The sequence below is a fragment of the Sturnus vulgaris genome, chromosome 20 (genome assembly GCF_052056855.1).
Source record: "Sturnus vulgaris isolate bStuVul1 chromosome 20, bStuVul1.hap1, whole genome shotgun sequence".
In the NCBI taxonomy this organism is placed as follows: Eukaryota; Metazoa; Chordata; class Aves; order Passeriformes; family Sturnidae; genus Sturnus; species Sturnus vulgaris.
This window is the reverse complement of record NC_142262.1, coordinates 4,541,109-4,561,370: the sequence shown is the minus strand read 5'-3', so window position 1 is coordinate 4,561,370 and position 20,262 is coordinate 4,541,109. Positions and strand designations below refer to the sequence as shown.

Below are 20,262 nucleotides of genomic sequence, written 5' to 3'. Positions count from 1 at the left end.
AAGCACAGTACCAGCCGAAATCCAAATGAACCCCTAGCTCAACTGCTCAGAAATTAGAGGAGGAGGAACATAGCTTCGTCTGGCATTCTTAGAGGAGAAAGTTTTCTATATAATTTAGAAATATTTTAACTGGCTTTTCTAAGCTTTAATTGTGCATTTCTGCAGCACATCAAATACTACAGGGGTTTAGAGTGGATGAGTGTGGGTGTGTGTTAATTTTTTACCATGATTTCTGTTATTTCAGACAAAAAGCAGACAAATTATGCTTTTAAGTCTTGTAAAAGGACATGTTTGAATGTTGTGGTTAAGCTCACCCAAAGTTTATATTTAAAAGACACTATTTTATCAATGATTGATAAAAGAGCAGTGCACCAGATGTGTTTAATCAGCCACTCTGTCTCTGAAAGCATGCGTGTACTTTTGACTCCCTTTCCAGGGTGAAATCCTGGCCTTATAGAAATTAATGGCAAAACTTCCATCAACTTCACAGGGCCAGGATTTCATCCTGTCCATCGTTAAGAACTGCCAAGGGTTCATCTTCTCCAGACAAATCAACCAGGTTCTGGAAAAGCTCCACAGCTTTATGCAAGAAACTTCAATTTTTTTTCCCCCCACCTGCTGGTGCTCCCATGAAATACATCAGCATTTGAACAAAAATGACAAGCAAACTGGATCTGAGGGGATCTTCATTAGACAAGATCTCTTGGACCATTGTCTGGTCCTTCCCAGTGCAGGCAGCTGTGTCTGTAATATCTCTATTAGACTTGACAAGTTCAATCTCAAAAAAAAAACCCAAACAGGTTTCCTACTCCTCCTGTTGGAGACTACAAGCCTTATTCTGTTGATATCTAGGAACCTTGTTTTTAGCTGCACGGACTCATAGACAATTACACATGGACAAGTAAGCGTTTGGCTCAGGCAGCTATTCTTTCTTTTGGCAATTAATCCACTAATGCCCTAAGAGGGAGAAATTAAACTTCTCAGGCTTATTTTCAATCATTTTTTCAGATGTTATTACCATGTTCTTCCATGGAATTTGGCCTCCTAGAAATACTAACATTTCATAATTTTCTTGATTGTTCAGGATGTCTGTTTTTTTCTCCAGTATCAGTTTCATTTTTCACTTTATATCAGAAATTCTTGCTGTTAGCACATGTGTGCATGACCTAAATTTCACCCCGTTCCTATTACATCAGTTCCTCTCTAGTCCTTCCAGTCTAGTATTTGGTCCTCCTATATTGACAGAGAACCTCCCTCCCAGGCTTACACCATCCACAGCTCCACTAGTACAATCTTATTTTTCCATGCCAACTTCATTACTGAAAGTATTACATAAAGTACTGAAAGTTTTACATAAGATGTCTCACAAAACTGATTTTTTTAGGAGCTAATCTAATACACATAAACAAGCACCGAAGCTGGGCTTAGAATTCATGTTTCTGTACAAATAAATGCCCTAACAACAGGCTAAAAAGTCACTCTCCTAGATCTCATGCAATTCTTATTTCTCACTGTGAAGCATAAAAGCTGCAATGAAAAGTGATGGCAATGACATCTCTAGTGATGAGAGATCAGTGGGCTCTCCCCTAGAAGGATGGGTTTGTAGGCACTGAAGGGTTTAAAATACCTTGGGCACCAGCCCTCTGGCCTTTTAAAAAAAATGGATGACTGATTACCTCTGCTTTTTAGGGTCCTGCTGTGTTCTGAACACTGCTCTCCAAGGATGTAAGGAAAGCAGGACCAGACACACCCGGAGCAGCACATCCAGCACCTGTAGAAATTCAGTGCAAACAGCTGAGGAAACTTCGGGGCTGAGCAGCAGCTGCAGTGAGGGGTTACAGGTTCACAGCTCTGGGCTGCCAGGCTTCAGTGATACACAGCTCCCCTTTAGGACTTGCCCTAGATGACAAAATCTCCTCCCTGGGGCCTAAACACAGCTGCTTAGAGGGAAGTGCAGCCCCAAAGCTGGGCTGATAAGCAAGAGGCGTGTGTGATTCTGGAACCCACGGCGCCTACTGAGAGAGCAGTTTTGCTCCTAAATTGAGCAATGCTGTTGCTCTGCCGACTGAAACACACTTGCAATACTTCATGGCTTCCTTTGAGTTTCTAACAGTCTCCTGGGCCTTAACAGCACAGCAAACAGTGACTCACTAATCTGGCAAAGTATAAGCATTGTAGGCTCCCTATTCAATTAGTTTTTCTTGCCTTTTCCTTAACCCTCCACTGACTTTTCCTTTTATTTTATCCCTAAGCCCACACACGGACACAACACGTCAGTTTACTGCATTTTGTGAAACTTGCAGAAAGCACCTTTTCAATGTGCTTAATATGTTATAAATTGTCCTTACCATGCCACGCAGTGTATGTGTTTTGTGATGAGAAATGGAGTCCAAAAGGAGCTCAAATCCAATTAAACCAGAGAAGCAAATGATTTCACATAAAATGCTGTAGCTCCCCTCTCATTAACACAGTTTACAGCCCAGTTGGTTGACAGCCATGCAAACCAGCCCCTCTGTGGGTAAGCAGGCTTATGAAATGGATGTGCTTATAACGACTGTGAGAAACCTCTTTGGTGGCTGGGAATATGGGAAGGAATTTTCTTTGAACTCCATTAGATCCTACTAGTTCTTTGGTCAACATCAGATGTCCTGCTGTGCATGTGAACTTTGTCATTGCCTTCCTTGACTTTCACTTAATCTTCCTGCAGTGCTGAAGAAGACAGGATATCTGGAACTGAAAACAATTATTCTTATCTCCTACTGCTTTCATAATTACATGAAGTTCCCATTTGAAGAGCTGCATTCCTTTGTGGGGACATGTGCTTTTAATTAGCAGAGGGATGCATCACACCACAAGAAGCCAATTCCTCAACCTTGCATAAGTTGGTTACAGAACCTCTGAATCTTCAGCCACCGTGGCAGCTTTCTGGCCAAGCTGGGGAAGCCTGGGAGCAAACTCCAGGCACTGTAATTTCACCATAACCAGGATTTTTGTTAGAGACTATTGCAGTAGGATGCAGCAGATTCAGCTGAGATTTAAATTCAAAATTGGAATGATCTCTTTTCTTGGTTTTCCACCTGCACTGAGTAACCCGAAGAATTTACAGGGCTCAAAGACATGAAGGGAAATGCAGATAAAAAGCTGGAAAAGTGACTTGTCCAAGCTAGTGGATAGTGTCAAGAGACATTTTCATTTCTAAGAAACGTGGAGCATTTCAGCCAGCTATTATTGACTCTCCAACAGTAGAAAGAAAATGATGAGTTTTAAACTAAGCTACACAGGCTATTGGTTGAATTACTTCCTGTCTGATGAGTCTTTCTTTGTCCTACTTCACTACAATCCTTATGACTAAATTTATAGCCAAGATCTATCTAAAATAGTGCACAAAGTTAAAATGCACAGCTTTTCTCCTACATAATAGATGACTTCTGTGAAATTTACTGTAAGTCAAGTCTAACCTAAAGGGTAGTTAAAAAAGAAAAAAAAAAATTGCAGTAAGACCAGTTCTTACTGTTCCCACAAAAGAGAGCTTTTCATATATATCATCTACTTTAGCATCACCTGCTAAAGGAGATGTTTAGAAATATTTCTACATCCATGTAAACAAGTTAAGAAAGTAGAGGGTGTGGTAGTGATAACCATTTGCCAAACCAAGTCAAGATCTAAACAGGCTGTCTTAGCTTTTGACTGAGGCATTTTAGGTCATGCAGGTAGTGGTGGAATCCCTTCTTTCCTACAATGAAGTTTAAAATTATCCCTCTTTCCTCAGGGCCAGGTAAATTGGTCGCACCTCTTTATCTCCAGTTTATTTGCACTGGGAGTGCATTACTTTCCAGGAAAACTGTGGCTAAAAGATGTAAATCAAAAATAAACATGGCAAAACGAAAGAGATGGCTTCAGACACCAGGAGTCCAGCATAGTAAACTATCTACCAAAGGTAAAAAATACTTAGTATCAGAGGCAGAAAACCAGCAGAACTCCAGTTACCCTCAGAATCCTCTTCTATTTGGGTGGAACTCTGTTGAAACTAGATACTCGATACAGAAACAGTCATAGTTTGTGGTTAAATTCAATTCTATGAAGAAGGCCATTATAAACCAGTATTTAATGGCCTCTTATGACACCTGATAGCTCAAGCAGTGCATGTCTTGTGCTAGTTCTTTGCAAAAATCAGCCTAGGTGACCCTCCCTGCCTAAATACTTAGGAATAAAAAAATATATTTTATGTATAAAATACATAAAGATTTTGATATAGCAGACAGGCTATATTTTCTGTGTATTCTAAAAATGTTGAAAAAACAGATTTCCCTTTGACTCATACAAGAGAGGAGAATATAGACTGCTTTACACATGCATGGCTGTGATGGGAATGCTGTTGTTACTTCTCAGCTTTTTGGATGAAGAATCTTCTTTCAAACTGCAAAAGTCATGCAGCAATTTGTGAGAAAGGCTTTTACATGATGTAGTCAATAAAGCAACAGCAGCAGAAGCTTATAATTGCTTTGGCTGTGTATACTAGAAATAAAAATATACATACTGTAGAAATGGTAGGTCAAGACTATTCAGCAGTTTTGCAAAGTTTTTGGAATGCACTGAGTAAAATGGAATTACAGTAGGATATAAACGTCTGCACAGCAGTTGAATCCATCAAAATTCCACATCTTTAGTTCATCTTCAAGAATTTCTCAAAGTGCACCAGTGCCACACAGAGACAGATAGAGGAAAACACAATATAGCTGGGAACTTTCTCCCATATCCAAAACAAAAACTGGAAATCACCTGGGGCCTGAAAACATCAATGTAGTATTCATTGCTAGTTTCACTTCTGGCCACATATGATTTTGTGATGCAGGAGTTGTCCAGTTTCCTGGTTTTGTTCTGTTCCACAGAATTCATTGGATTCCCCAATATTGACTTCAGTAACAGAAGGGTTAGGTGTTAGGGGGGAATTCATACAGATTATTCCCCTTCTAAAAACAGGTGGAAGATTTAGGTACATTAATGCCACTGATAGTCCAAATCAGCAAATTGCCTTGAGATATATTTCCCACTCAGAGCAGCAGCAGCAGCTAAATAGAGTCATAAAATCACAGAATGGTTTGGATTGGAATGATCCTTAAAGATCATCCCATCTCATCCCAACCCTTTGCCATGGGCAGGGACACCTTCCACAGGTGCTCAGAGCCCAATCCAGCCTGTCCTTAAACACCACCATGGATAAAAGCTAAACCTTCTCATACCAGAAAGCCTTGCTGAAAACCAGGTATCCTAACTACTACACTATAGGGTAACTAACCTGAAGCCTGAGATCCACTAAGTATGTAACTCAAGTTATGGGCACTTCTGAAACTCCCCCTCACTGCCCCAGAATAGTAACCCTCTATGTTCACTCAGATGCTATTTAGGTCCCTGATTCATGTGTGGGATTGGATTTTGCTGTGTCCAGGCTGCCTTTGGGTTCTTGTTCCCAGACCCAGCTGCCCCAGCACAGTTGCTGTCCCACAGTGTTGGGGCAGAGCAGTAGAAAATCAGTCCTGAACTCATCCCAGCCTCCAGCCACTACCCAGCAGTGAAGATTCTAAAGGACTTGGGTTCAAACTTCACATGCCATCCCTAAGCTAAAGGCAATACATGGGAATACAAGTGATAAACAATAACACTTGCGTAAACATACATGAAAAGAGAAAATAAACTCTCAGAACAGCTTGTGCTTTCTTAGTAATCACCACTCCTTATTTACCAAGAAAAATGGTCACATAGTAATGCCTTTTTTGAAAGCTTTTGTCCCTAGAGTGGCCTTGTGAGATAAATCTCTTTTTCCATTAAAGTACAGGAGAAAGAGGGAGTGGTCAGGCAGCTGAAGCCAACTTGCTGATGCCATGTAGACACCATATAATGCAAAACATTGACCCTAAAATAATAGGCAATGGAGCTCTGATCACTTCAGTCCTTTTGCACAAACAAGGAGATCATGTAATCTCACAGGCACGTGTCCTTGCTGCGTGTTAAAGATCAGTTCTTGACTCACAACACCTCCTTTTTCATACTGGGTCAAAGTCACCTCTGTGCAAACAAGAGCCACGGGCTCTTTCAGTTTCACTGAGCCCTATTTCAGAGAAAGAATGGGACTTAAAAGTGAGACAGCAATCTGATAAAAACTTTGTAAAAGTAAAGAAATATTCCTGCAAGAAAAAACTAAATTAGTCTTACCTCCAGGCCATTGCCTCATATTCCATTTTAAAGACCAGCTCCTCAGCTGGGTGGGCAGCATAGCTTCACTGAAGGCAACTTAGCCAAGAAATTACTCATAAGGGATCAGCTGTAAGAAATGGTTTGCCTTGATATTTGGAAAACCAGCTGGGCTCACTGAGAGCATGCCACTTTAATTAATATTTAAAGAAAGAACAAAAATAAGCTAAAATATTTATACCTATTGTATACATATTAGTAGTAGTAATAATAATAATAATAATAATAATAATAATAATAATAATAATAATAATAATAATAATAATAATAATAATAATGCATGTAAGATTACAACCAAAATAAGAAAAAAATAAAAGAACTGAAATGTTTGCCTAGCAGTCTCAGTAGGGAGGTGAGAGCTGGTAAGATATGAGCAGATATTTATTATCATTATTGATATTCTTTTATAAAGATGGTACAGTTCTGGCATCAAGTTTACATACTGGGAGGAAGTTTGTGAGATACAATCATGCCCTCTGCCAGAATGGTCTCCCCAGAAGTTTTCCAGGCTGTGCAAGGATGAGGCTCAGCCTGTATGTCCAACCCAGTCAGCCAGAAATCCTCATGCTCTGCTTACAAACCAATTGACTGGAACTGGAAAGGACAGCTGACATAAGTGAACTCTTTGTCAAAGAGCTCAGCCACTTGGCAGGGAAGCCAGAAACACTACATTATTCCAGCCTTGCACAGAGGTTACCACCAAATGCATTGGGTGGTGCTGCCAGTCAGTAGGTTTGATGACGTGCCACTGCTCAGAGCTGCTTGTTTCATTCTGAAGACACAGTGTTCAGCAGGAAAATCTCACAGGAATTAGAAGAATAAAGCTGCAATGAAAACAGATTTACAGCTCCTGGGAGAAAACCTGCCACAGTCACATTTTGAAGGCTTTAATGCTTAGGCTGAGTGTGATAGGTGGTGTCACTGCAGAGCCTGAGATGCAGAATGTGTCCCTGCCAGTGGATTCCTCCTGCCAGTGGATTCCTCCTGCCCAGAAGCTCATCCCAGTGAAAGTTTAGTGTCCTCTTCCATCCTGTCCACCCCAGTACAGCCCAGTGTAACCCACTCTGCCATGGGCCAGAGGCTGCTGCTCCCTCCTCTTTGCCAGGCTGGCCTGGTGCAGTGTGCCAAGGCCATATTCACCTGCCAAGCAGCTGAATAATAGCAGTTACAGGTTCTTTATATAATACTCCCTATAAAAGCATAATATGTATACATTATATATAAATATATTATGTACAGTCCATAAGGAAAACTGTCTTTCTAAACGTGAAGACATACAAAAATACACAAAAATACACGTGCCCACCGTGTTCAATCTGTGTCCTTGGGGAACACCCCAAAGGAAGGCCCTGACCATGAACCTGTCCCGGTTCTGTCACCAGGCCGATGTCACACACACCTCAAGGCAGCACCACCGAGACCCGGGAGCGCAGGGAGCGTTCCTGCGGGCCGGGGATGTGCCGTGGGCCCGCTGCCACCGCAGGCTCGGCGGGGCCCGGCGGGGCGGAGCGGGGCGGGCCGGGCCGCACGGGGGCTGTGCCCGGCCCGGGCTGTGCCCGCCCGGCCGCCGCCGGAGCTGGACGGGCGGCCGGGGATGGAGGAGTCCTTGTCGCGGGGATTCTCGGAGGAGCAGTTTCGGGCCGCCTGCCGGGAGCTGGAGCAGCCGGCACCGGCGGCGGCGGGGCCCTGGCAGCTCCTGGTGGAGACCATGGGCGTGCGGATCTACCGGCTGTACCACGAGGTGGGCGGGCTCGGCAGCGAGGCCCGGGCGGCCGGGGGCGGTGGTGACCGGGATAGTGACGGGAATGCGGGGCCCTGGTGACGGGGAGGGTGGTGACCGGGGATGGAGGCGGTGGTGACCGGGACGGGGGCGGTGGTGGCCGGGACGGGGGCGGTGGTGACCGGGACGGGGCGGTGGTGACCGGGATGGTGACGGGAATGCGGGGCCCTGGTGACGGGGGCCTTGATGGCAGTAGTGACCGGGATGGTAACGGGAATGGAGGCGATGGTGACCGGGATGGGGGGACAGTGGTGACCGGGATGCTGGCAGCGGTAACCGGAATATGGAGGCCATGGTAACCGGGATGGGGGCGATGGTAACCGGGATAGGGGCGATGGTAACCGGGATGGAGGCGATGGTAACCGGGATAGGAGCGATGGTAACCAGGCTGCTGACGGGGATGCGGGGCCCTCTCGACCCTGCCCGCAGCCGCCGGTTCCCCGCACAGGCCTGGGCTCGGTGTCTCCGGGCTCGCAGAAAGCCGCTTTCCGGGTAATGCCATTAAGTGCTGATGGCAGAGCTGCTGTGCCGCAGTGACCCTGCTCCGGCATCCCAGCTGGATGGGAATTCCCGCGGTGTTCCATGTGCCAGCCTCCCCAGCCTCGCAGGGGTTTGTGTTGGGGGGAGCTGTCCCTAAACATCTATTCCCGAGCCCCCCGTGTCACAGCATCCTGCTCTCCTGGAGTCCTCCCCGCTTCCTGCCACTCTCCAGAACTCCCTTCACATTTATTTTCCACCGTTCCCCCTCTAAAATCAGGAGGTAGTTCAGAAAGGGTTGGAATGAAATTTTCTCCCCTTTTGGGGGGACAAACTTCTTTAAAGAACTTCAGTAGTTTAGGAACCGACTTGTGATTGACAGTGTTTCTATTCTGACACAGATTCATTATTCAATACTGACTTCTAAATCCATATATAAATATATATATATAAATATGCATCATAGTTTCCTCTCAGCTCCTTCTGGACTTCATGCTGTTCTTTGCATGACAATTTTGTATTTGTATTCTGAGAAATCATTTCAGACGTGGTTATGTTAGAAAAAACCAGCAAGCATACAGGGCTGTACTAAAGGTACAATGAGATGGAGAAAGCCTCTTTAAAAAAAAAACAAAACATCACTTCATATACCTTGTAATTTTCTTCAGTGCTAAATAGTCCCTGTTTACATGTGGATGTGGTGACTGGCAATGGCAAGACAAGCTTATCAGTAGGTGCACACAGCAGAGGCGAGGCTGGGGTGCCTGCCATGCAGGAATTGGTGTGGTGATGGAGTACAGGGTGCTGGGGGTGTTCCTGCTGCAGTGCATGAAGCAGAGCCTTTAGGATCAGAGATCAACAGTGACCTGTAAATGTATCATACAGTGAATGAAGGCAAAGGACGTTTGGGAAGCTGGAGGCTGGATTTAGCCAGGCACATGGGAGCAGGGAAACCCTGGCTTACTGCAGTGGCTGTGCTGCTATTGTGTGAATGGCAGCTGGTGAGATGGAAAGTAGCTCAGGCTTCTCCTCATCATCCTCTCGTGCTTTTATACAGAAGGACTGTAGAGCTAAAAGGACTATTTGAAACTAAAAAAAAACCATTTACAGGTGTCTGTCTTTTTTTAATGTAGTGTACAATGCCCCTCGTTTAGGCTGGATGGACAGACTACATAGGATGCAAGGGACCTTTTCAAGTCCAATCTTCTGATTCTCCTGGGAAATAAATCTCCTGTTTTGTTGCTTCAGATTGCTACAAGAGAAGATGAATGAAGTCTAGAAGGAGGGTCTTTGTTTAAAGTTGTTACTGGAAAAATTAGTTTTTGGCACTTACTGGACTGCAACTGCCCTGTAGCAACAGTAGTCCAGGAAGCTGAAAGCAGCAATTATTCTTCCTGTTGCCTTCTCTCTTTTCTTTGTCTTTCCACCTTCTTTGCAGGCTGCAGAAATAGATCTGAGCCTTCCTGCTCAGTGCTGTATTCCAGCCAAGCTGATTGACTCTCCTGATGACAGGCCTCAGAAAAACTGAAACATTTCACTCTTGCTTTAACTTTTTTGCTGTAAATTGCTGCTTTTCTTGTGAGACTAAAAATGTTGATGCCTCTTACAAATATGATGAGTACATAGGGTTACACAGGTGTTGAATAGTTCAGGTTTGAAGCTGGTGATTGGTGCTTCAGTGAAGCCACAGTGAAGATGAGCAGCTTAAGCTTCTTGCTCACAGTACTGTTTTCTGGTAATCCTCATCTTCTAAAGTTAATTAGTGAAAGTGAGGAAAAGAAGAAAATTCATCTATTCACTAACAGAATGTTGTATAATCCTTCTCTTCCTTTTCTTGGGAATGCCTGGATTTGATTTCTACACTGTATATTTGAAATGCTATCACTGTTTTAATTTAGTCCTGAACTCGTGCTAACAATGGTACAAACATTGCTCTATAGGCACAGATGGAATTACCATATGTTGAAAGTAAAACAGGAGATATCCTGCACCCCACCCCTTCAGTGCATACAGCTTTCTGAAAGAAAATAGCTGATAAATATTCAAGGCAGATATAAGAGTGCATTGTATGTAAGCATGGACATGGTAAAGCATTCTTGTATCCCAGCCTGTTGTATAAGCATAACTAACTTGCCACAAGAATTTAATGCTTCTGGTAAGCCTCAGTGTGGGCAGGATTTAGTCCACACTGACCACTGGAGATGAAAAGGGGGCTGTGTTTGTGAAGAAACATGCTCCCTCTGGAGCTCCTGATGAAGTAAAAGGGTACTGGTGTAAGGGAAGGAACAGCCATTGTGCAGGGCAGGTCAGCCTGGCTGGATTTAAACTTTCATGTATAGATCAAAAAGTCGAGAGGTTAAAGACTCAGTCTTGCATTGTTTTTGAACACTTGCTTTCACAGCTCTTGAGCATATTTGTAATTTGTGCCCCACCTAACTTCCTTCAGCTGTTCTCCCTGATGTGGAGTGCTTCCCTTTCCTGTGTGACTTTTCCTCTCTTCATTCCATTTCCACAGCAATCAGGACTTTATGAATATAAAATCTTTGGTGGTCTTGCTGACATTTCCCCAAAATTGTGTGCAGATGTCTACATGGACTTGGATTTCAGAAAAAAGTGGGATCAGTATGTTAAAGGTAAGCTCATCTAGGTAGTGTAAAAGCAAGCTGGAGTACACATTGATTGTTTCCACTAAAACTTTCCTTCCTATTTTAAAGTTACTGCTTCCAAAGACTTTGGGTCAGACTTAAACGTCTTTTGGATAAGGTTGCACTCTGCAAATACACAAGTAAACTCTGATTTGGAATCACTGATGTCTCAACAGCATTTATCTTTCCTCTGGAATCAATTCTTTCCATGTTGGTTAAAGCATATGATTGGCATCACTGGTTATGCTGGAGCACCTTGTAACTTCTGGCTGTAATGCTTGCTTTAAATTTTAGTAGATGTCTTTGGGAGAAATGGAGGTGGTACCTTTTGTGCATCCTTGCATATGGCAGTGGAGCAGTGCATCACTGCACTGAAGGGACTTCTGGGATCATCTGCTCCAAACTTCCTTGGTGAGAGCACAGTCAAGACAAGATGGTCCAGCACCCTGTTCAGCTGAGTCTTAAAATTTGTCCTCGGGGAGATTATTTCAAAGGCTGATTGTTCTCATTGTGAAAATTTTTCCTCAGGTTTCCACCAGTTTGATGCATGATGGAATATGTTTTCCTGAAAGCATGGTTGTTCTTGGCACCTTTTACAGTCAGGAATGGGTGTATCGAGAGAATACATGGTAACTTCAGGCTTTTACAGAGAAAGGAATAACTAATTTAGTCAAGTTTATTTAATGTTGTCTTTGTAAAAGGGCGTGGAACCTGGATATCCATATGGTTTTAAAACATCTTAAGTCAGCAGTAACAAGGTAAGGGTTCAGCTGATATAGATATGCAGTAATCCATTTATTTTAAAGATGGAGAGCCTTTTCTTTTTAAGCCTGTGCTTGAAGAACAGACTGGTAAAACTGAAAAGTGGTCAAAGTGTTTTGCTGAGCAAAGTGCAGTGTTAAAAACCAAAGAACTGTTAAATGTTGTGCTTGTTAGGTTTAGGACAGCTCCACAGTGAGTGACTGCTGATAATGCCAGTGGCTGTATTGATACAGAGACCCATAAATTTAACTCATGTCAGTCTTGGTCAAATTTAAGGAATAGTGTCTTCATTAAGAAGTGTTAATTGTCAAAATGGTCAGTAGCTTTCTTGTAGCAAGAGCCATTTGTGACAGAGTGGGACTCAGCATTATTGTATAAGATGTAAAAATATTCTGTTGAGTTACTTCAGTAGTCTTTAAGTGCATTTAGGAGAAATGAATGCTTCTTAAATAAACACTTTTTTTTTTTTAATTCCTTCGTAGAGAAAAGAAAGGAAGCCGCTGAGGGAAGCTACACCCTTAAACTAAAAACTAGATAATGTTGCAGAGCTGACATTTATATCCTTGCTGACCATGGTTTGTCCATCTGTTAATTTATACTTGTGCTGGTGCTTTAAGTCCAGCATTTCACAGAAATTAACTCTTAAAGTGGATAAATACAATGTAATGCTTTCCTTCCTACTTAAAAATTGATACAAGCCCACACATTTTTTTAGGACAGTACATATGACGAAATAGTGCTAGCAGGGTTTTAAATGTAACCCCAGTTCAGCCTGGGCTTTTTCTTTCACATTTAGGAAGGAACCCCAGAAAACTTCCATTGAGAGCCTTCTTGCTCTTGGTGTTGCTGTTTGTTTGTATTCCTTGGTGCTCTTACAGCCATGCAAGTGGCAGTCCAAAGGAGAGTTCTCTGCTGAACTGCTGGCTGGCATTGCAATAAAAACCTGACCAGAGCAGAAGGAGCTGCTGCCTTTCTAGCTGAAAAGGCAACTGCTCCTGAATGCTTCCAGATATCCATGACATGTGGACAGTCCTGAGGCCTGATTCGTGCTGCAGCTGCCAATTCAACAGGGAAGTTGTGACTGAACTGTAGAGTAGTGGCTGAGGTACCACATGCTTCTGTGGCACAGTGCTAAATGGTTGGGCCTCAGCAATACTGAAACTTGCTACTCCTGATTGCAGCACCTCCCTGATTGAGATCAGACTTCCCAACAATTTAACAGTAATTACTCACTGCTGAAGCTGTAAGTGCTGCTATGCCTATAATGGATAGAATGGACTTGTGATCTCTTGTAGTGATGCTAAATGAAATCAGATTATTGATTAAAATACACTGTATTCTGGTTTGAAATGAATGCAGGTGGGATGCTCTTTTCCTATTGTGTGTTTTTCCAGTGTTTGCAAAGATAGGTAAATGAGGTAGCTAGTAACAGTTGTATTGGGGTCTTTAAAACAACGTCATGCTGCCTTTGAAAAAGGAAATCTCTCTGGTTAGAAGTGAAAGTAAAGTGAATAATCCAATGCTCCAGTGACCTCTGGTGGAAAACTTAAATGTTGTGGGTTATTACAACACCAAGTGTATCCAGTACTGCTCCAGCTGGAGAAGAGGAGAAGCTGTTTCTGTGGGTGACAGCTGATCTGCAGGGCAAACTAACAGAAGCCTGGTTTGGAATATATGAAATATATTATGTAGGGAAAGAATCTCTGGGGCACTGTTCTTGCCTTGTCAATGAGATTATCAGTTTATTCTGGACTCACTTTCAAAAACCTTGCTCTGGAGGATACAGAGCACCTCAGGCACAAGTCTGCTCTAAAGGAAGACCACTGTGACTGTTAAGGTGAACCACCTTTGTGGATCACACTCTTCAGGAGTTCACCCTGGCTCAGCCCCATGGCTCGTCAGCTCCATTGCCCTCATAGTGGCAGTTGCTGCCTCAGGGAAGGAAGCTGGACTGTAGATAGGTTTTCAAACTCAATTATGTGGTTTGATTAGAATTAATTTTTCTCCTTCATGCCAGACTACTCTCTGAGTCACTGCCATCTTTTAGGCACTATTCCTAGGTTACTTTTTTTTCATGTTCTGTTGCCTTCTGATTTGAGTTTCCAGGCAGACTGAAGGTGGTGTAATGAAGGCTCATAAACTGCTCAAGATTCTAGTTTGCTGTTGCATGTATATTCTGTGAAATTCCTGACAGCTTTTCCAAAATTCATTAATCTCTCATGTGAGATGTCTTCAGGAGTTAGAAAGCTGCACTCATCCTAGTTCTGTGTTAACTCAGTCTAATTTACAAGGGTAATGACATGCCTGTGAAAAAGCACATTGTACTTGTGACTTAGAATTGTGCAGAACATGCACAGGTGAGGAAAAAGCTTTGAGATGGAAGGGCTTTGAATGAGCAAACTGTTGGAAAAGGACTTTGACTCTGCTTCCCCCAGAATTATTCTGATTTTGTGTTCTGGGGTTTTTTGGGGTTTTTTTTGGTTTTTTTTTTCATCAATTAATCTGATAGCCACAGAAAAACAGGCCACCTATTTTTGTGGGTTTGATTCCTGAACAGTCTTGATACAGAACTTCTTAATGTCTCTTACTGCTAAAATTTTATGTACATATTAATTTTGACATCAGGGTTGCATGTAAAATGTGCTCAGGTCAGAAATCTAGCAGTTCTTGATGCCATCTGTATTTCTGTTGCAGTAGAAATTAAAAATATCTAACAGTCTTCTTCTTTCAACTGTAGAACTGTATGAGGAAACATATGATGGTGAAAAAGTCATCTATTGGGAAGTGAAGTACCCTTTTCCTCTCTCAAACAGAGATGTATCCTTTCAAGCTTTTGTTCCTCTTGCAGTTTTTGCCACTTGGTCATCCAGGAATCCCACCAATGAGCTGATTCCATCACTCTGCTGCACTGGTCTAAGATCTTGCAGTCCTCATGTTACATGAATAAATACAGCATGAAGAGGAGTGTGGGGGCCTCTTCCCACACAGAGCTAGAGCTCACATAGCTGAATTACTGCTCTGCAGGATTGAATCCTGTAGGGACATGAGAAATAACTCGAAGGAGCTGCTGTTTGTGATGGAGTTCACTTGTCAACTCCTCATCCTTCAAGCTGACATTGTTTTGACATGCCTCCTCAACGTGCACTGCAGTATGTCTATATTCGGGAATGCCGGGAGATGGATGTGGATGGGAGGAAGATCTGGGTTGTGTTAGCAAAAAGTGTGGCTGTTCCTCAGTGCCCTGAAAAGCCTGGTATTATCAGAGTAAAAAGCTATAAACAAAGCCTGGTAATTGAAAGTGATGGCAAGGCTGGATGCAAAGGTAAGAGGTCAAGAAAATGTGTGACAAGTCATGTAGCCAGGGAATGTATGCATTAGCAAAACACACAGAGAGGGGAACTGGAAGTTTTAAGCCAAGGGTTACTTTAAAATGAATGAAACCTTTGGAAATGTCCAGTGCAGTGCACTACTGTGAAAAATCTTTTTGTTTAGGAGTTGGGCTGGGTGGTTAAGAGTAGTCTACTCACCACTTTCTTCTGCCCCCCCATCCCACCCCCAGTCTGCAACTTCTTTTCCTGCCAGTTCTGCTGAGGAGACTCTGCTGCAATTTTCCTAAGTCAGCAATGATTCAAGTATTGTGTTTGACAGATGTATAGATTAAAGGGTTTGCCTAGAGCTTGACTTCTGTCTGAGATTAATCTTTCAAAGACAGTCTTATTTTATAAGATGGATGCCAAAAATGGCTTGCAATAATCTGAACTTCTGTTTTGGCTCTGTCAGCTTCCCAGAGGTTAACAGGGAATGCTTGTATTTACTTCACATTTCGCTTCATGACAAGTTGACTTTTTTATGCAGAATTTAGAGTAGAACTGTTGTAGTTAGTGCTTCAGTAATGCACACCAAGTTTCTGTCACAGTGTGTTAGAGCTGAGCCTGCAGTAACTGTGACTTCTCTCTCCTCTCTAGTCTATATGTACTATTTTGATAATCCTGGTGGCATGATTCCATCCTGGCTGGTCAACTGGGGTGCCAAGGTAAGGAAAGGTTGCAGACAATGATCTTTTGTCAATCTGTTTCAAACAACGAATTCACTGCAGTCATACCCATCTTCTGTGTGTTGGGCAGAATTAATTTTTTTCTGAAACAGATACATTGGCCTTCCTAGCTTTTACATAGTCCCATGTATGCAGTCTCACTATCATAAGCTCTCATAACAATAGTCTTAATTAATTTACTTATTTTAATTCCTGTCAAATTCCTCTGGTTTGTCAACTAGGCAGGTAAATTTCTGCAGCAAATCCCAAATAATCTGTGTTTCAGAGCATATTATGAACAGCCTCAAGACAAGCAAACTTCAATAATGCAGTTTGTTCCTGAAGTATTCAAGGAATGGTTTGATGCTATGTACCAGACCTTAGACTTGTATCTTAGATAATTGTATATTAGATCTTAGATAATAATAGTAATTGTATAGATACAATAATACAATAATGATTGTATATTAGATCTTAGAACTGTATCTGTTGAAGGCCTTGATCTATATAATTGGAATTCTCATCTAGTTTATAGTTTGTATTGATTTCATTATGCAAGAATAACTTTTCTGCCTTTCTCTTTACAGAGTGGTGTGCCTGCTTTCTTGAAGGACATTCAAAAAGCTTGCCTTAATTATTCTAAGAGAACATAGGTGTCGCAATTCATCTTAATTATTTAATTCCTAGATCTCTGCTCTTACAGGAGCAGCTGTCATATATTACACCAGATAAAATCTACCTCTAATACTGGAAAGAATTTTATTTTAGTTGAGTTATGCATTGAGTTTTATTATATTTTCCATCTCCAGCTGAAGAGCTGACCACTGGTAAGGAGACACCAACATCAGCTGCAGCTTTTGAAAGTACTCAAGTTTAGCCTTGTTCCCCATGCTTTGCTTATGCTGGTTGTCAGGTGTCAGCTAGAGGAGTTGTGTGATGGTTGTGTTAATCCTTGCACAAGAGACAACAATCTTACTAGAAAAATGTCTGAACTTGGACTGCAAATTGTCTGCATGTGTGATGCCTGGATCTGCCTTTGTTACCTTGCAGTAACAATGCTTCCTCCTGAAACTCAGTAATGGAACTTGCATTGCATAGGAGGAAATGCTTTTGCTACACAAGTTTGTCATTCTTAAACTCTCTGCCTGATATAAACCTAAAAAATGCTGAGAGATGAGATAAATTACTAGAAATGTGCAGTAGGAACTGGAAGTCTGTGATTCTAAGCTCCCTTAAATCCAGATGGAAAAAGATCAGGCTTAAAGCCTTGCACTCACAGCTCCACACTTCTGTATGAAAAGCAAAAACCCTTAGCTGTGTCCAGCTAGAAGAAAAAGGAGGAGGTGACTTCTTGCATGTCTGATTTAGAGGAACAAGTTTTACCTTCAGAGTCAGTAGCCTTACCTGTAAAGCAGCTTAGATACCAACTTAAAACTGGAAGTAATTTTAAACTGGGTGCCTGCCATTGAATGTGGATGAGCTTGATGTGGAAATTGGGCTTGCTTGCATTTTTAAATTTCATGCTGATATAAAGAATGGATGGTGAAGCACTAAGAGCTTAATTGAGTGGGAAATTAAATTTCCAGCACCTTTTTTTTGTGGGGGTGGGGTGCAGGGAATGCATAAAAGAATGAGTGGACATAATTCTCAGGGATTTAAAATATTCTCTTTGTTGCATAATAATGTAGTTCCTAAATCTAATCCTATTTCTGAATAAGTCTGGTAATGGAGTAGCTTTGTCTCGTTGAAAAATAATCAATTGAAATGATTGCCTTTATACCTTGTGTGAATATTTGCTTCCAATAAATCATTATTTTGTCCATGTAGTGTTCTTGTTCTGTCTCCTAGGTTTAAGAGTGCCTGCTGGGCAGGTCACAGATGACAGGCTGATACCGTGAGCTGCCTTACTTTTAAAGGATTTTGGAAGAATAAGTTGGATTAGAACTAAGCAGGGTTCTTGTGTTCTGCCAGCAGTTCAGGCATTTTTCAGTGTCTTTGACTTGGAGACTGTTACTGGATTGAATATTACAGTGTTACACAACATGATATAACAAAATTTTACAGAGACTATCTGAGGATGACTCTACTTGGAACAATGATACAAACTAAATAATTTCCAGTTCTTTCTGAACAAAACTGACCTCTGTGCCACAATAGTCCAAAACTTACCTATAATTGTGCACCTACCTTAAAATTTGAGCTGAAATGTTTACAAGCAACATGTAAGTGTGTGAGCTGAGTATGTGCACAGAGATGAATCATGTACAAAAGAGGTCATTTTTTCATTCTTTGTCTCCAGACAATTGGTAATTTTGTTTAGTCTTTAAGGAAATGAAAGTAGGAGAAAGACTGAAAGCATTTTATAATTATGAATTCACTTTGTCTTAGTTACATGTCACCAAGACAGAGTATCCATGTGTGTGCAATATGCTGAGACACTGAGGCTAAGAATTCAGGAAGCTGAATGGCTCCATTGTCAATCCAGCTGAAAATGTGATTTCCTACAGACCCCACACTGAGCGTGTGGAATACACAGCCTTTGCTCACATATCCATACTGAAACCATTGCACAGGCAGCTGCTTTGCTGTACACAACTTTCTGAATTAAAACACGTTTGATTAAACAGCAGATACTGAAACCAGCTTTTCTATGGTGTACAAGCAACTAAGCAATGATGTGAGATGAAAGCAACATCAGATCTTGTCTTTAGTTTCCCATGGGCTTTTAAAGTAACATAAATATGCAGTGACACTTCAGTTTAAGTCTGAGTTACTACACCCATCTTGTATTACTGGGGAAGAAAGGTTCAGCTTTGTGTGATGTGTATGGAAATGGAAGATTGTGACTAGAAAGAGTTGGTATGTTCAGTCTTTGGATGTAAAGACATTATTTAACCATTTTAGAGCATTATTAATGACTGATTAAATATTGATCTTCTATAAATTATACATGTATCATGTGAGCCTTTCTGGATAGCTTGAGCAGGAATTCACCTGCACTGAAAGTGGTTAAGTCACCATGCATTATGAATTCTGGTACACAGAATTATAAAACATGAAACCCCCTTCCCATGCTATTTGTTAATGTAGACCTTGAAGTTGGTTTTGTTTCACCAACTTGCCTAAAACTAGAGTGCAAAGCTACTTTAGTGATCTGTTGTAAGCAAAGGATTGTTTGAATAAAAAAATTTCTGTTAGGTGATGGCTGAGCCTCTCATCTTCTCTATCCTATCTCAATGAACAGATTGGTAGGTATCACACTACAGATTAACAGGGACTAGTGAAGTTTTCCCAGCAGCCAAATAGAACTAGAAAAATGCTGTAGTTTCAGTCAACAAACAGGCATCTGCTACAAAGTGCAATATCAGAGTTTGCATAAATCATAATAAGCTTTGTTTCTATTTTCATATAGAAGTTCTCTTCTAAATTTAGCAGCTCTAACTGAAACATGCTTTGGCATGTTCTTCACAGAAAGAAGTGGTGGTTTGTTTGGAATGACTGGTTCCCTATTCCCTGTTTCCATGAGGAATGATGCTGTAACAAAATGAATACGAACCATTCTTCCACAATGTGTGCCAGCCATTCAAATCCATTCTTTCCATGTGATCTCTCTGTAAAATGAATGTATTTGAGTTGGAAGGTAAAGTAAGGGAAAGATTCTCAGGAGCCCAAAGTCAACATAGAGAATGATGTTAGATTTGCAGTCACTGGTGCTGTGTCTTAGAAGGTGATGTGCAAAGGGAGACACAAATTGTCTTTGCTCAGGAACATCTGGTTGATGCTTCACTTCTCAGGTCATTTTCTGGTTTTATCATTTAGTGGAACAAAAAAGGTGGGAAGACAGGGGGATGCTAGTCCATGCTGGTAGATAATGTATCTTCCCAGCAACGTTTTGCTTCCCATTATGCCAGTTTTCTATGTACAAAGAACATTTTCAAAAGGGATCTAATGATACTTAAATGTCACTTAGCTGAGAGTGATTTCTCTCTGAGCACAGATATGCCTTCCTCTATTGACATGATAATTCATAACCAAATTTACTGTCTCACTGTAGTTCTCTGATCAAACTACTACACTTTCAGACAAAAAAAACTTTGTTTTCACTCATCTCTGTTAAAAGACTCTGAAAACTTCCATACATAAACAGAAAAGAAGGCTAATGGCAGTAGCAAAGTTGTTATAAATTCAGATGGACTGCATGAAAGATAAATGCTTTTTCATGAGCAATAAAAAAAGAACAAATCTCTACAGCACAATTGGTTTTGCTGTTTTTTGGGTTTTTTTCATACCACTCTTGTTTATAACTGCAGTCTTTG

The 20,262-nt window shown here is 41.6% G+C and overlaps 1 protein-coding gene across 7 annotated transcripts; it reads left to right on the top strand.

The window, feature by feature from the left end:
• Window positions 1-7,775: 7,775 nt before the first annotated feature.
• Window positions 7,776-17,772, top strand: PCTP (phosphatidylcholine transfer protein). 7 transcript variants are annotated; one of them, XM_088176535.1, is made up of 7 exons: window positions 7,783-7,990; window positions 11,022-11,139; window positions 11,449-11,562; window positions 14,651-14,730; window positions 15,064-15,235; window positions 15,879-15,946; window positions 16,534-17,772. In XM_088176535.1, exons 1-7 carry the CDS (start codon window positions 7,844-7,846, stop codon window positions 16,597-16,599), a joined length of 765 nt encoding a protein of 254 aa, XP_088032661.1. In that variant the 5' UTR covers window positions 7,783-7,843; the 3' UTR covers window positions 16,600-17,772. The 7 variants fall into 7 exon arrangements, with proteins under 7 accessions (XP_014733753.2, XP_088032661.1, XP_088032660.1 ...); XM_088176534.1 differs by having other exon boundaries at window positions 11,446-11,562; XM_088176536.1 differs by lacking the exons at window positions 7,783-7,990; window positions 11,449-11,562 and adding exons at window positions 8,006-8,067; window positions 8,459-8,639.
• Window positions 17,773-20,262: the final 2,490 nt, after the last annotated feature.